Raw genomic sequence first — 14,013 nt, forward strand, 5'->3', positions numbered from 1 at the left:
TATTAAGGAAGCATTAATTTCCAGATTTCTGCCTGCATCTTCGCCCTCCTCCTTTAAAGATCGGTGTGCTCTTTTATATGGGGAGAGAGGCCCCGTTCAGGAATTTGTGATGTGATCCAACATGTCGGGAACTGTTTCCAGGAAATGAAATTCCATTTACCTGGCAGGAATTGTCGCCCATGCTAACCCTTTGCACTTGGGAGGCAAATGGGACCGTTCTTCCCTGGAGAACTGACGGATCCCTCTCCTGGTTCTCTCAAGAATCAGGAAGAGCAGCGTTTGCAGATGAGTCTGGAGTTCATGTCGCAGAGTTGCTGTCGGCTTCATACTCTAATGGGTTTGCCTCTGAGATTATTTTTTCCCCCTTCTAACAGCGCTGTTGGAGCTCAGACCTTGTTGCTCTCAGGTTTCAGGAAAAGAAGATGTTTGAAAGTCCCCTCCCCCTTTTAATGTCTCAGTCTATTAATATTTTAAAGTTGAAGATGGATTTATAAATCATCCTAATGCTTTTCTGCAAACAGGAAGAGCTAACAGTACGGAGGAGAGATGGGCACGAACCTCGGTTCAAAGGTTCGTGCGGGAGGGTATGCGTGGGGCCACAGGTGCTGCACATTCCCTTCCCCTGCCTCCCCAGTCAGTGACCCCACTCCTCTGTTGGAGCGCATTCCTCTCCTCCTCAGTCAGCTGTTCAGCCGTTCCCCCAGCAGGAGCACGGATTGGCCTGTCCTGACTCCTTGTCTGACTGCATGATCATCTAAGGAGGTGGTCCAGGGAAGCCCGTGCGCCTAATGGGGAGTGGGGTGGTCGAACAACAGAAGGGGAGGAGGTGAGGAGTGCATGCTGGCTGGTGAGTGGGGGGATCCAGCCAGGAAGGTGGGAGAAACGAATGAGTGGCATCTGTGGTGCCACACTTATAAACTTGCACAAACCTCCGAACCGAGATTTGTGCCCATCTCTAAGAGGGAGAGTATAATCAGATTACTCTTAAGGACGGTGGTGGTTGTTGGTCATATGGGAAAAAAGGTAACTCTTAGCATGCAGAAAAAAATAATAATTACCTTTTTGTGTGTTTTCTCTGCAGATGCATTGCTAGCTGACTTGGAATCTACTACCTCCCACATCTCCAAGCGGCCGGTCTTCCTGTCAGAGGAAACATCTTATTCCTATCCAACTGGAAATCATACATACCAGGAAATCACTTTACCTCCTCCAGTGCCACCCCCTCCTTCCAATGAGGCCTTAAATGGGACGGTAAACGACCCTTTAGACCAGTGGCCGGCCAGCCTCTCCAGAAACATTCACCAGCAGGTACTTTAAAAACAAAAATCTGAGCCACATAACCTTGTGTTACCTTAAGGTACAGTTGTGGAAGTGAGGAACTCTGTTCTGAGTTTGTGCGGTGCAGCTTGTTCGTTTGTTAAAATTCTTGCAATTTATGGCCTAATCCAGTTGGTCAGCCCATTGAATTGGTGAGGATTACAGAAGTGTTGATTCAGTGTCCTGCATTTGATTTAGTGAATCTTCTCTCATTGGGACCAGCAGTTGGATTTAGGCCCATATTTCCTCTCAGAGAGAAGTGGCCAAGGAATATAATATAATATAATATAATATAATATAATATAATATAATATAATATAATATAATATAATATAATATAATATAATATAATGATACAGTTAAATACTGTCATATGAATAAATAACAGTTAATCAGTAATATAGTAGAAGTTCACAACAAAGTCTTCATCTGTCCAAACAGAGCCTATGAATGTAAAAGCTACCCCAATTAGTAAGCCTAACTAAATAAAATTCTTTTGGTCTGGCGCCTGAAGGCGATCAAAAAAGGAGGGTTAGTCTGATATGCTGGGATGAGTTCCAGAGTTACAGAAAAAGTGCCATGCAAAGCAGAATCTCCTCAAGGATCTGAGCAGAATAGTCAGACTTCCATTTAACCACATTCTAAGTCTTCTAGGTTTTACACACAGGTCTTTGAATTTGAATCAGCTCTCAATGCAGATGAAATAGTGGGCAAATCATGTGTTCTGAAACTCTTTTGACTACAACTCTTACTAACTGGAATTTCTGAAGCCTTTGAAAAACAAGCCCCCATTTTGTACATTTATATATCAGTGCAATATTGATGCAAGAAAAGTACAAATAATCACAGCCGGGTCTCCCTTGTCCTCCCGAGAATGGCACCCCAGCCTAAGGAGGATGAAGGTACTCCTGTATAGAGCCACTACCTGCCTGTTAAGGAGTGGACTCTTACTCCTTACTCTTACAATGGATTTCCCCCTCCCCATCTCATCCATTTCAGAGAAGAGGTAATTGTTCTGACCAGAAGTGGCTCTATCTTGTCTGAATACAGTCTCATTCTGGTAACCCCATATTTAGTCCATTACCGATCGAGAACTTCAGTTCAAGACCTTGACACCCTCTTTGGAGTATGATGAAAAGAAAAGGAGTTGGATAGCTTTATTTAATGACGACACAGCATCCTCATTCTCTGAAGAATGACTCTCTTCCTGCAGTTTAATGTCATTCCTTTTTTCGGGAACAGCAACAGAATTAAACTCTTTTTGAAGAAAGGAGTTTAGAAATAGATACTTTGTTAAGTCAACATTGTCTGAAAACAGGTCGAAAGCCTCTCTTTAATTTATGCACAATATAAAATCTTAGGTTCTATCTTTGGGTTTATGAAAAGAATTGGCTTGTTAGCCTGTTCTTGCAGCTGCCGATGGAGAAGCTTACCAAAATCTATAAATGTATAAGCAGCCATTCCAATCACAACCTAGTAGATGGCAGAATATGGCCGAAAACATTAGTGAACCTTAAAATCTACCTAACTTGTCTATTGTATAAATGAACCGTCTCATTTGTTTAATAATAAAATACAAGGTTTTGATATCCCCCCCCCCCAGTCTCCTGGCAAATGAAAATTTGTGACTAGTGATTGCCCTGTGCTTCTGAGTAAGACTAGATATTTCTTTGTTTAATGGAAAGAAACCTCCACAGGCTTTGTCTGTGGTTTTTTTATTAAAAAAAAAAAGCAACAGCGTTGTCCACCAACGAGCTTCACATTCTGTTTTTTTGCTGACTAGGCTTGAGGTTTGACTGCTTCCATGGAAACAGACTGTCCACTCTCCCATCATCTAGGATATCCTTCCTGTTTAGGCACAGCAGTGCTCAAACTTAGCTGTCAGCAGAACTCGCTGTTTGTTCTAGCCTATGAAGCTAGAACTGAAATTTCACACTGTGGAAATTACATTCATAGCCTGCCTGTCGGAGGTCTTGTCTGGAACCACATGGGATGAGATAGGTCTTACTGATACACCTTACAGCAGAGGTTGTCAACCCCGGGTCAGTGGCCTGAGCCGGACCGGGCTGCGAAGACAGACCTCCCGCCCCCCGACATTCCCCAGAGCTGCTTTGCGCATGTGCCAGCATGAGCATTCCCCCACCCCTTCACACATATGCCCGGGCGAAGGGGTGGGCAGGTGGGCGTGCAGGTGCCCCTGCGGATGCCGAAGGGGTGGGGGAGCGCTCACGCTGGTGCAGGTGGGTGCTCCCCCAGTGCTTTGTGCATGCGCCTGAGAGCACGCACCTGCAGGGGGGGCGCCTTCCTCGGAGGCTCAGCCGGTCCGCGGTCCCAAAAAGGTTGGGGACCGCTGCCTTACAGCATCCGACAGACAGACCATGGTGTTTATTGCTCACAGGTAGATGGGCTATTTGTTGAAGCTGGGAAGGAGCATGAAGTGTGTTTCAGCAAGGATGGGGAAGGGCCAGTTCTAGGGAGAACAGATTGTTACTGGACTGCATCCTGTTGGTTCCACATTCCAAGGCCTCAGTCCTGAATTGCGTATGAGTAGAAGCTGGCTCTTAAAAACTTTGGGGCCTGTCTGGATGGGGCAACACTGTCGGAGTGACGACGGATTGTAAAACAGAGCTGAATTGAGTCACGCTTCATTTTATTGAATTATGTGCAGTTTATCCAGACCACTTATATAGGGAAGTTGCTGCCCTAATAGATGTACAAGGGGGTGGTGGATGTGAGATAGCATCAGCAGATGGACCCAAGACCATGTCGTGAGTCTTCCTGCCTGAAGTAACAAACGGATCTTTGTCCGCTGTTCCTTTCTAAAACAAAAGGTGTTGGGTTTGGTTCCACCTGGAAACTGGTATATAGTTGTAATATGTGATTGCTAAATGGCAAAGGAATTGCAGTAGAACCCCCTGTCTGTGGGATCAGTATCCGCTGATTCCCTTATCCGCCGTCTGAAAATTCTAAATAAAAAACCTCAGAGATCTATATATGTATTTCCAGGGCATATTTACCCGAACTGTTCACAAGAGCAAGCCAGAGAGCATGCAATGTGTAGTGTTTGGTGCATTTTCCAGCATCCACCGATCCTCTGCAGATATTGTGATCCTACTGTATTTTTGTATGATTCGCACGTCCCAAAGGCTGAATTCAGAGCAAATTCAGGGTTCTAAGATCCAGCTGAAATTAATTCCTAGACCTTTTTTCCCTCCAAGTACCAAGGCCAGCTCTGTCCACTGCTTGGTCTGTTCTTGCCTTGGGTTGATGAAAAGGAACCAAGGGGTGAATTATGCACTGTGCAGAATTCCATGAAACATCCTTCTGACTAGTGAATGAAAGTCACCTTTTGGAGGTTGCAGTCAAAAGCAAGGAAAGGGAAGGCTATCATCCTTTCCTCTCTCCTTCCTCCCCTCCCCCGTCTTTTATTGCCCTTCTGCCCCACCCACCCATCTACAGCTCTTCTCCCCACTGGAAAAGAGTTGCTGGGAATATATGCGTAAGAGGAACAGCTTGGAAGAGATTAGTTTGAGAAAAGGAACATCAAAGAAAGGGTTGAGAACGCCCCACGAGCCCTCCTTTGCTTCTGCTTGTAGTTCCCAAGCAGGTGCATTTCCTTAAGAAACAACGTTGGTGATGTTCATGGCAGACGGACTGTTAGTGGGTGAGTGTAACACAGAGATTGCCACCTCTTCCAAACTCTTCTTTTTAGCTATGGCCTCTGTAGATAAAATTAAGCATGCTATTTTGGAACCTGTTATTTTTGAAATTATTATTTATTTCCGAACCTTTTCCACTTGCCATAGGGGCCATAATGCTGACTAGCGCACAGGGCTGATGTAAAGGTTGCTGAAATAATGAGTGCAAAGCCTGAGATGAATAAAGGGTTTAAATGTGTACTAATGTAGTTAGAGGATAATCTCATATACTGCAAGAGGAACTTCTCAGGTAGAGGCTTTGGCTCACGTAGCCTTGATATCCTAGTTTATTTTCATAAAATTGTTCTTTCTGCAGCCACAGTCCCAGTCTCCTGTCTACAACTCCAGTGCCTCTGTATCCAGAGAGTGTGGTATCTCTCCTTCTCGTGCAAGTGAAGAGGAACACGTCTATAGGTATTCTTTTTTCCCCATCCTTCCTTTTTCACTCCACTATCAGGCCACAACGTTCCAGGTGAGAGCAGGAACTTCTTCTGATGAATGAAGTTGGGAAATATTTGGAATCCATGTTGGCCTCCCTGCTATGTCTGTAGCTTCAAAACTAGTTCTAGGGCAGTGGTTCCCAACCTTGGGTCCCCAGCTGTTCTTGGGCTTACAACTCTCTGAAATCCTGGCCAGCACAGCTTGTGGGGAAGGATTTTGGGAGTTATAGTCCAATAATATCTGGAGACCCAAGGGGCCACTCACTGGATGTGCTTGTCTCTGATGGGTGGAAGTTGCCGTCTCACAAAATCTGAAAGACCATGCATTTCCATCCTTGTCCTTCTGATGAATATTCATGAGATAATAATAAATGAACACCTCACCTGTATTGTGTCCATTTCTGGGCACCTCAATTCAAGAAGGATGTCGACAACCTGGAGTGTATCCAGAGGAGGGTAACCAAAATGGTCAAAGGTCTGGAAGTCATGTCCTACGAGGAGCTCCTTAGGGAGTTGTGAATGTTTAGCCTTCCAAAAAGAAGGTTAAGAGGGGACATGATAGCCATGTTTAAATATTTGAAAGGATGTCATGTTGAAGAGGGGACTGGTTTGTTTTCCATGGCTGCAGAGACTAGGACACGGAGCAAAGGTTTCAAACTACAGGAAAAGAGATTCCCCCTGAATCTCAGGAAGAACTTCCTGATGGTCGGAGCAGTGGAATACGAGGCTGCCTTGGAGGGTGATGGAGTCTCCTTCTTTGGAGGTTTTTAAGCAGAGTTTGGATCGGGAGTGCTTTGATGGAGTTTCCTGCATGGCCCCTGTGGTCTCTTCCGTGATTCTGTGAAATAAATAATAAATCTTAAGGACTTCAAAGGTGGAAGGGACCCTAAGTATCCTTGAGTCCTTCCCCTGTCAAGAAGGCACAAGTGGGGAATCGAACTCCCAAACTCTGGGCTCTGTAGTCAGGGACCTTAGCCACTGAGCTATCCAGCAGTTCATTCCACAGTGGGATTCTGTGGTGGTGAAATTCAACTAATTCTTACCTAATACGGCAGCAGATATAGGAGACGTTGATTCTTAATTTTTATATTGCAACCTGTGATCAATTTTCCAGCTACAGAAAGTGGATTTGAGCAGTTCTCTTCGTATATCAAGTTACTGTATTTAAAGATTATAGAAAGTAAACCTATATTTTCCAGTCTAACAAATGCCATCAAGGCAGCTCTCTTCATACATCAAATGGCTTTATGATCAGTAGAGACAAAAACCTGTATCATCCAATCTAACCAATGCCACTAAAAGCTGATACATTCAGCTCTTGCCATATATATATCAAATTATTCTAAGATCTGTAGAAGCAAAAAATTTTATAATCAGATCTCAGAAATGTCACTAAAGGTGTTTCAGTATATACACTATCAATTAAAGCAGCAGTGCATGTGTTAAAACCTTTGGGGATTTATTGCTAATTGCAGCTCTGTAAAGATTGCCATTGTTTATTCCGGGAGTTCCAAACTTTTTTTTTGAGTCACAGCCACCTTTTATAAAAGCCATGTAACCTATGACCCTCACTGCTTGTTTGCATTAAAAAGGCATTTTTAATGAGGTAAAGAAAACTCATTAAAATACATTCTTTCAGAATATAATTCTAATATTTAATATGATGGTTGTACTTGTTTTTTCTTTTTCTTTTTCCTTTCCCTTTCATTAGGCTTTCTGGAAGAGTCTTAGTTAAAATCCCATCTTAATAATAATAATAATAATAATAATAATAATAATAATAATAATAATAATAATAATAATAATAATAATAATAATAATAATAATAATAATAATAATAATAATAATTTATTCTCTTTGTAAGTAAATACACAGTATACCCATACAACGAAATTCACAGACACCCAGAGACCAGACACATGCACACACATAAAATTCCCCAAACACTCCCCACCCACTAAAAAAGTCCCCCATTAAAAACACAAACATCTACACCGCAGGCCAAGTAACACAGTCCAACTAATTATTCACTACTGGTGGTCTTTAAGCTCATTATTAATTGCAATTATAGCTCTGGGATAAAAACTATTGAGAAAATGTGTGGTCCGAGTCTTAATTGTTCTATATCTTCTGTTCTATATCTTAGTTAATATCCCTTTCTTGCAGAAGTGGCAGCAATTATATTTTTCATTTAGCATTCCTTCCTTCCTTCCTTCCTTCCTTCCTTCCTTCCTTCCTTCCTTCCTTCCTTCCTTCCTTCCTTCCTTCCTTCCTTCCTTCCTTACTTACTTACTTACTTACAAAAAATTGTGCCAGCCATTCCCTCTCAGAGTAGAGGCTTTTTTCTCTCCCCTGAAGGACCTGTTTCTCATACATAGACATACACATTAAACTTGTACATCCTGCTCCAAAAGGTCAAGGAAGAAATTATTTAACAAGGGCTACAGCACTTTGTGACTCCCAGGGTGGGAAACATGGGTTTATGCAGTGTCCTCTCCTCACATAGTAGTCTACAGAAAAGGAATGGGGGGGGGGGGGAAACAGCAGCCTTTCCCAGTTTCAAGTAGCAAGCAACTTAAACCTTAACTAGCAAAGATATATCTATATTTACAAATATACAAAGGATAGTTGTAGCTCTTTGATTTGTTGCTGTTTTTATATACATGATAAAGCTATGTTGTGGTTTCCAGAGCAGTCAAAGCAAAACCCTCACAAAGGCTACAGTTTAAAGTTTGACAATATGGTGAGATTGAGTGGAAGGAAGGAAGTGCGGGGGGAGTGTTAGTCGTGGGTAGATCTGAGCAAGTGCAGTTTTAGCAAAGGGCTCAAGCTATATGCCTTTTTCCTACCAACAGATTCTGAGGAAGGAATTAAAGGAACAGAAACAGCTTCACTTAGAGATTGTCCAGAGAATGGCTGCAGCTTAAATGGCTGAGCTCATACTTCTATTTCATTACAAAGAGGCAGCTACCACCATTTATTCTATAAATGCCAAAATGCCGTTCTTCACATTTTATGCTATATATGTCCATGAATGGCACTGTGTGTGTCACCACCAAGTGCTCTATACAAAACAGAAGCAAAAACCTATCTAATCCAATCTTAAGGATGGTAAGAATTCTTTTTCAGTTTATTTTTAATAAGAAGTTGCCAGACTTTCCAACTTTTTCATGTTTGACACTGAAACAGCTGGATTAATATATATCTTCTACTACAGTATATATATATATGTAGTAGAAACCAAAACAGTGAGATTTTGTACATCCAGGCCCAAGACTTAAAACTCTGTGTTTTGTATTCTGTATATTTAATAGTTCTGATCTGGATTTCTTGCCTCTTTTTCTTCTCAGAGGTTCCTAACCTTTAATACCTATATATAGTAGTAAGTAGGTTCAGCATGCTCCTCTCCGTGTTAGAAGTAGCATTCCATTTGTTTTTGAAGAAATTTCCCAGATTTACAAATTTCTTCATATTCAGCATGGAAAGAGCTTCATATTTTAAAGAACCAAAGGGCAAGAGAAGTGGAATTGACAGCTCTTCCCATCTTAGCAAGTATACCTTTCTTAAGTTTGCCGTGAGGTGGGAAGGCCACATGGCTTCTTTTTCAGCCACTCAGAAGGAATAGTGCAGGTGATCCATAGAGGTCTGTGGTTTTTTTATGGATATAACTGCTTTCAATGCATGGTGCAACCCACAAAACTGCTAAAGTCTTGACGAATATCATCCAAAGCTGAGCAAGCGAGCTGGAAGTTTATTTTGAGTTCCTTTCTTTAAAAAAAATATTTTGACAATTTTGTCTAGTAATTAGTAGAAGAAACATTGATATTTTTCTCTTCTGTTCCATGTTAGATTGGTTTCATTCCATGATTTGAGATGTCTTTGAGACCACCATTTAGTATTTTGTGGATTGTAACTTGTGTAGAAACAACAAGAGAACTGTTTCAAACTGTTTTACAACGAAGAAGAAAAAACATACAGTATTGAATCAATAGCAGCAGCGATAAAGCACATCATTGCATTGGTGCATTTTTATCCTTTGATCCCTAGTTTCCCAAACAAGCAGAAGTCTGCAGAACCATCCCCTACCCTGATGAGCTCTTCGCTAGGCAATAACCTGTCAGAACTGGACCGGCTCCTGCAGGAACTCAACGCTGTTCAGCACAACGCTCCCGGCAGCTATCCAGCAGGTCTGAAACCGTGGCTCTGTCCTTACCCGGTTGTAGGAATATGATGCGTCGATTGGGAAGGGAGGCCAGAGAGCCTCACCCTGATCCTTTAGCTTCTGGCCATCCTTTGAACCTGTTAAATTGGCCTTCTCCTGTTGGCGCTTCCATGGCTGGTGTCCCCGTGGACACTGAGAGCGGCACAGAAAAGCTGTGAAAGAAGTAGAAATGGGAGAGCTGTTCCCAGAAGTGGAAGGGTAGGAGGTTGAAGCTGGCCTTTATTTTGGCTAGGAGCCAACATGTATAGGCTGCCCAAAGCAATGGAGGGAATCTGGTGGGGTGTGTGTGTGTGTGTTTGTGTGTGTGTGTGTTTGTTTGCCAGCCACCCCATTAGTGCAGTGTACTACTTTGGCCAGTTTATATCAGGATAAAACACTATAGACATACAGTGGTGCCTCACTTGACGAGGATAATTCATTCCATTGAAATCGCTATTAAGCGAAATCCTCGTCAAGCGAAACAAAAAAGCCCATTGAAATGCATTGAAACTGGTTCAATGCATTCCAATGGGCTAAATACCTCAGCGTCCAGCGAAGATCCTCCATAGGGGTGGCCATTCTCAGTGCCTGTAAAGCGAGGAATCTGTCCTAAAACACAGTGGGGAGCCATTTTGCACAGCGGGTGGCCATTTTAGAGCCGCCGATCAGCTGTTTAAAAATTATCATCTAGCGAAAAATCAGTTCCCGAAGCAGGGAACCAATCATCGTCATGCGAAATTTCCCTATCTAAACATCGTTTTGCGATCACAAAAACTTCATCGTCAAGCGGTTTTGTCGTGTAACAAGGTAATAGTTAAGCGAGGCACCACTGTACATTAGATAAGACAAGTAAATAGCAGTCCAGCAGAAAACTCCAAGAGGCATATATTGTAGGATGACAGGCAGCAGGTGAGGAATATCACAGGCAAAGTGACAAGAAGACACCTCAGGCTAAGAAAAGCCTTTCTGTAAAGCCGTGTTTTCAGGAGTCTTTTCAATGTTGGAAGGGAGTGAATCAGGTGCAGCTTCCCCGGGAGTTGGTTCCAATGGGTTGCATTGAGTGTAGGCCCACTGGCTCAGTGGAGAATGGTTGAGTGCCGTCCTTCGTAAGTTCCATTGATTCAAAGACCCTACTCTAGTGGCAGCTTGCTACAAGACCCAAGGGCTTGTTTCCATTTCTCTCATTTTTATTGTTGTGAAACAATGCTCATCGGCCTGCCTGTGTTCCTTCTGTTCCTCAGATGAAGCTGCTAGGAGCCCCTCGTTGCCCAGTGGGGCTGGATCTCACTACGGCGTCTTGGAGAACACTACCTCTTTGAACACACAGCCAGCAGCCCCAGCCAAGGAGAAGCCCAAGCGGAATGGAGGCCATGCCGTTGAGGACGTGTGCCCCAGTGTGGAAAGCCTTCTGGATGAACTGGAAAGCTCCGTGCCTAGTCCAGTGTGAGTAACAACTTGTCCACTTGTTGAATCGCGGGGGTTCTCCGGACAGAAATGGGAGCAGGGATAACCTGCGTCAGAAGATAAGTGGCTGCTCTCTGCTGCCTAATGGTTGAGAATTGTTTGCCAAGGAAGGAAGGGGAAGCTATGGGAGAAGCCCATAGATTGTTTAAGAGGAGGAACGGCTCTAATGTAAAGAAACAAAAAGGGATAAAGGATGTTGCTGGGAAATAAATGATGTCGTTGTGGGTTTACTGAGAGAGAGAGAAAAAAATTGAGACGGGAAGTGGCGTAGAACAGGATATTTTGAAATCAAAAAGAGGAAGTTCAAGTGGGTGGTGAGAGGAAGAGGGAGCCAAAATTGTTGAGAAACAGGAATTCGTTTCGTAATTGCAAAGTGTAGTGGGGTTGAGTGAAACAGAGAATCAAAGATGAAGTAAGCTGGAAGTCCGAAAAGAGTTGGCAGTCATCAGAAAGAGCGAGCGAGCAAGCGAATGAGAACCCTGGTTATTAAAAAAAAGAAAGAAAGAAAGAAAGAAGGAGATGTCTTTGAAACAAGTTACAAAAGAGACAAATCTGACCTACAAGCAGAAAGAGCATTCAAAGAGAGATCGAGAAATCACTCTTAAGATTATAAGAGCTTGATGGCTGAAAAAGCAGGGGCGAAACTCATCTGTTTGAGACATTGACGGTGGGGAAGGAGGAGAAAAGGGGAAGGGCTTCTTGCCTTCACACCACGCTTAATAGCCTGTTTCCCTTTGAGAAGAAGATACATGTGTTGCTGGAGTATCACCCTCCCTTGTTTAGTAGTTTCTAAAGGGCTCCGTTTTCTAGTCACAAATAAAAGGCTGCTCCGTTCTGGTTATTTTGCTCAGAGAGGGAATATGAGCAGCTGGCTGAAACTTTTTTGACCAGGTGTCTCCTTCAAAGTAGAGCATGTGTCTGTCTCTTGCAGGAAAGGCGTATTGCCTCCTGGACCTAGATAGCCATTCCTTTCTTGCCTGGTGTTGTTGTTAAACGACACAACACAAGAGTAATGCATACAAGGATGCAACTGTTCAAGAACTGCAACAGCAGAAATTAACCCATTAAAACTAGGTACTAGTACATGCATACATAGCTTTGCCAACCCACAAGCAGCAGCAACAACAACAAAGTGCCATTAAGTCATTTCTGACTTAATGGTAACCTTTTTCAGGGTTCACCAGATAGAGAGTACTCAGAAGTGGTTTCCCACTTCCCTTCCTCTGGGGGTATTCCTGGGACTGTGCAGCTGGCTCAAGGCCACCCAGGCTGGCTCTACTCACAGGAGGTGCCGTAGGGAATTGAAAAGCTATGACAAATATGAGCAACGACGTCCTTAAGCTGCTTTGCCACCATTCAAAGCCTGACACAAACGTGTCTTATTGTACTAGTAAGTAAGAAACATGCCAGGTCTGGGGTCACCTTTTTCCATGCGCATGTGCCAAGTATTCAATAATCCCAAAGTGTACATTGACATTCTGAATGGCAGGCTGCATGGTTAAGGAATTGTGGACAGAGCGGGGGAAGCCTTTATATCTGGGCTTTTTTTTCCCTTTTGGAAGAAACCTTGATCCCGTCTTCCCAGCAGAGGGTGAATGACTGTGTCTCTTTTTGTTTTCGTTAGTCCAGCCATCACTGTGAATCAAGGCGAGGTGAGCAGCCCCCAGCGGGTTACCTCCAGCCAACAACAGACTCGCATCTCCGCCTCTTCGGCCACGAGAGAACTGGATGAACTCATGGCTTCGCTTTCAGACTTTAAGGTGCTTGGTCATTATCCATTTCCGCTTCTGCATCTTTTCCCTCCATGCGTCTTCCCTGTCTCGATTTTGATTTGCTCCCTGCTACCCAAACAGCCTTGATAGCCTTTCTGTGCTGCAGCTGGGTGCAGAGGGCTAGACCTCAGTGGCCGTCTTGTTGTCCTGATGCTTCTTTGGAGCTCAGAAATCTTACTTTTTTAAAATATACTACAACTCTCGGAATCCCTCAGTTATAGTCTGGAAGGAGTAACATTTCCACACGTTCTGCTTGATGTCTTGTTTCTGTACCAGGAAGGCTAACCATACTAACTGTGATATAAGAATGATAGTAAGAAATTGAAAAGTGATATTAAAAATGTGCATCATTAAATAGCATGTGCTCATCCAACATCTATCCATATAAAGAATTTGCAGAGAGAAACAACGTAGATGCTGGTGATGGAGGAATTATGTGCAGTGGTGTAGTGGAGCCAGAGTCCGCAGGGTTAGATCCTTGGGCCTTTCCGGGGAGCAGGGACTCTGTCTTCCCCCACCCCTCGCCTTTGACTTTCATGAACTATGTTACAATCCTCACAGTACCAGAGATTTCCTCAGAAACAGTGTCTCTTGTCATGTTTCAGGTTGGCTCGGTCTTGGATGGATGAGTAAGAGCTATTCACTTTTTAAAAAAGACTTGCTGGAACTCACTTGTTCTTTCTATGGGTCCATCCATCCAGCGGCCTGCATTGTTACATTCTCCTGGGGAGAGAGATGGGCTCTGGGGGCTGTCATGCTAAGCAGCTGCGCTTTTAAATTTTCTGATGGTGTAAAAATCATTGCTTTACACAAATGTAAGCAGACAGGAGTATATGATCTTGGCACAAACAAAGTGAGGCATGAACAGAAGTATGCACAGACCCGCGATAGGAATCTGGGTAATACCTGTTTTGTATTCAGTCTTCGTCAGATGCATGACTTTGTAAATATGTTTATCCTCCAGACATCTATTCTTCAACCATGTAAGGATCTTGTCCTGGTCCTTTTCCTTTTTGAAATTTTTCCCTGAGTAACATGTCTGCATGTTAGTGGTACTGATTTCTGATTGTAGACAAGTGGCATGATATTATTAATATAATGTTAGCCATATATTATTAAAC

General features: G+C 43.2%; 1 protein-coding gene across 4 annotated transcripts in view; it reads left to right on the forward strand.

Moving 5' to 3' along the window:
• PXN (paxillin) overlaps window positions 1-14,013 on the forward strand; it is an 86,781-nt gene that overhangs the window by 44,466 nt on the left and 28,302 nt on the right. For all 4 annotated transcript variants that reach the window (XM_072983580.2, XM_078381621.1, XM_078381622.1 and 1 more), the window contains exons 2-6: window positions 1,082-1,308; window positions 5,332-5,429; window positions 9,503-9,642; window positions 10,898-11,099; window positions 12,745-12,880. In XM_072983580.2, the coding sequence (XP_072839681.2) occupies window positions 1,082-1,308; window positions 5,332-5,429; window positions 9,503-9,642; window positions 10,898-11,099; window positions 12,745-12,880 (803 nt within the window). The remainder of the gene's footprint in view (window positions 1-1,081; window positions 1,309-5,331; window positions 5,430-9,502; window positions 9,643-10,897; window positions 11,100-12,744; window positions 12,881-14,013) is intronic.

The sequence above is a fragment of the Pogona vitticeps genome, chromosome 14, assembly GCF_051106095.1.
Source record: "Pogona vitticeps strain Pit_001003342236 chromosome 14, PviZW2.1, whole genome shotgun sequence".
Taxonomy (NCBI): domain Eukaryota; kingdom Metazoa; phylum Chordata; class Lepidosauria; order Squamata; family Agamidae; genus Pogona; species Pogona vitticeps.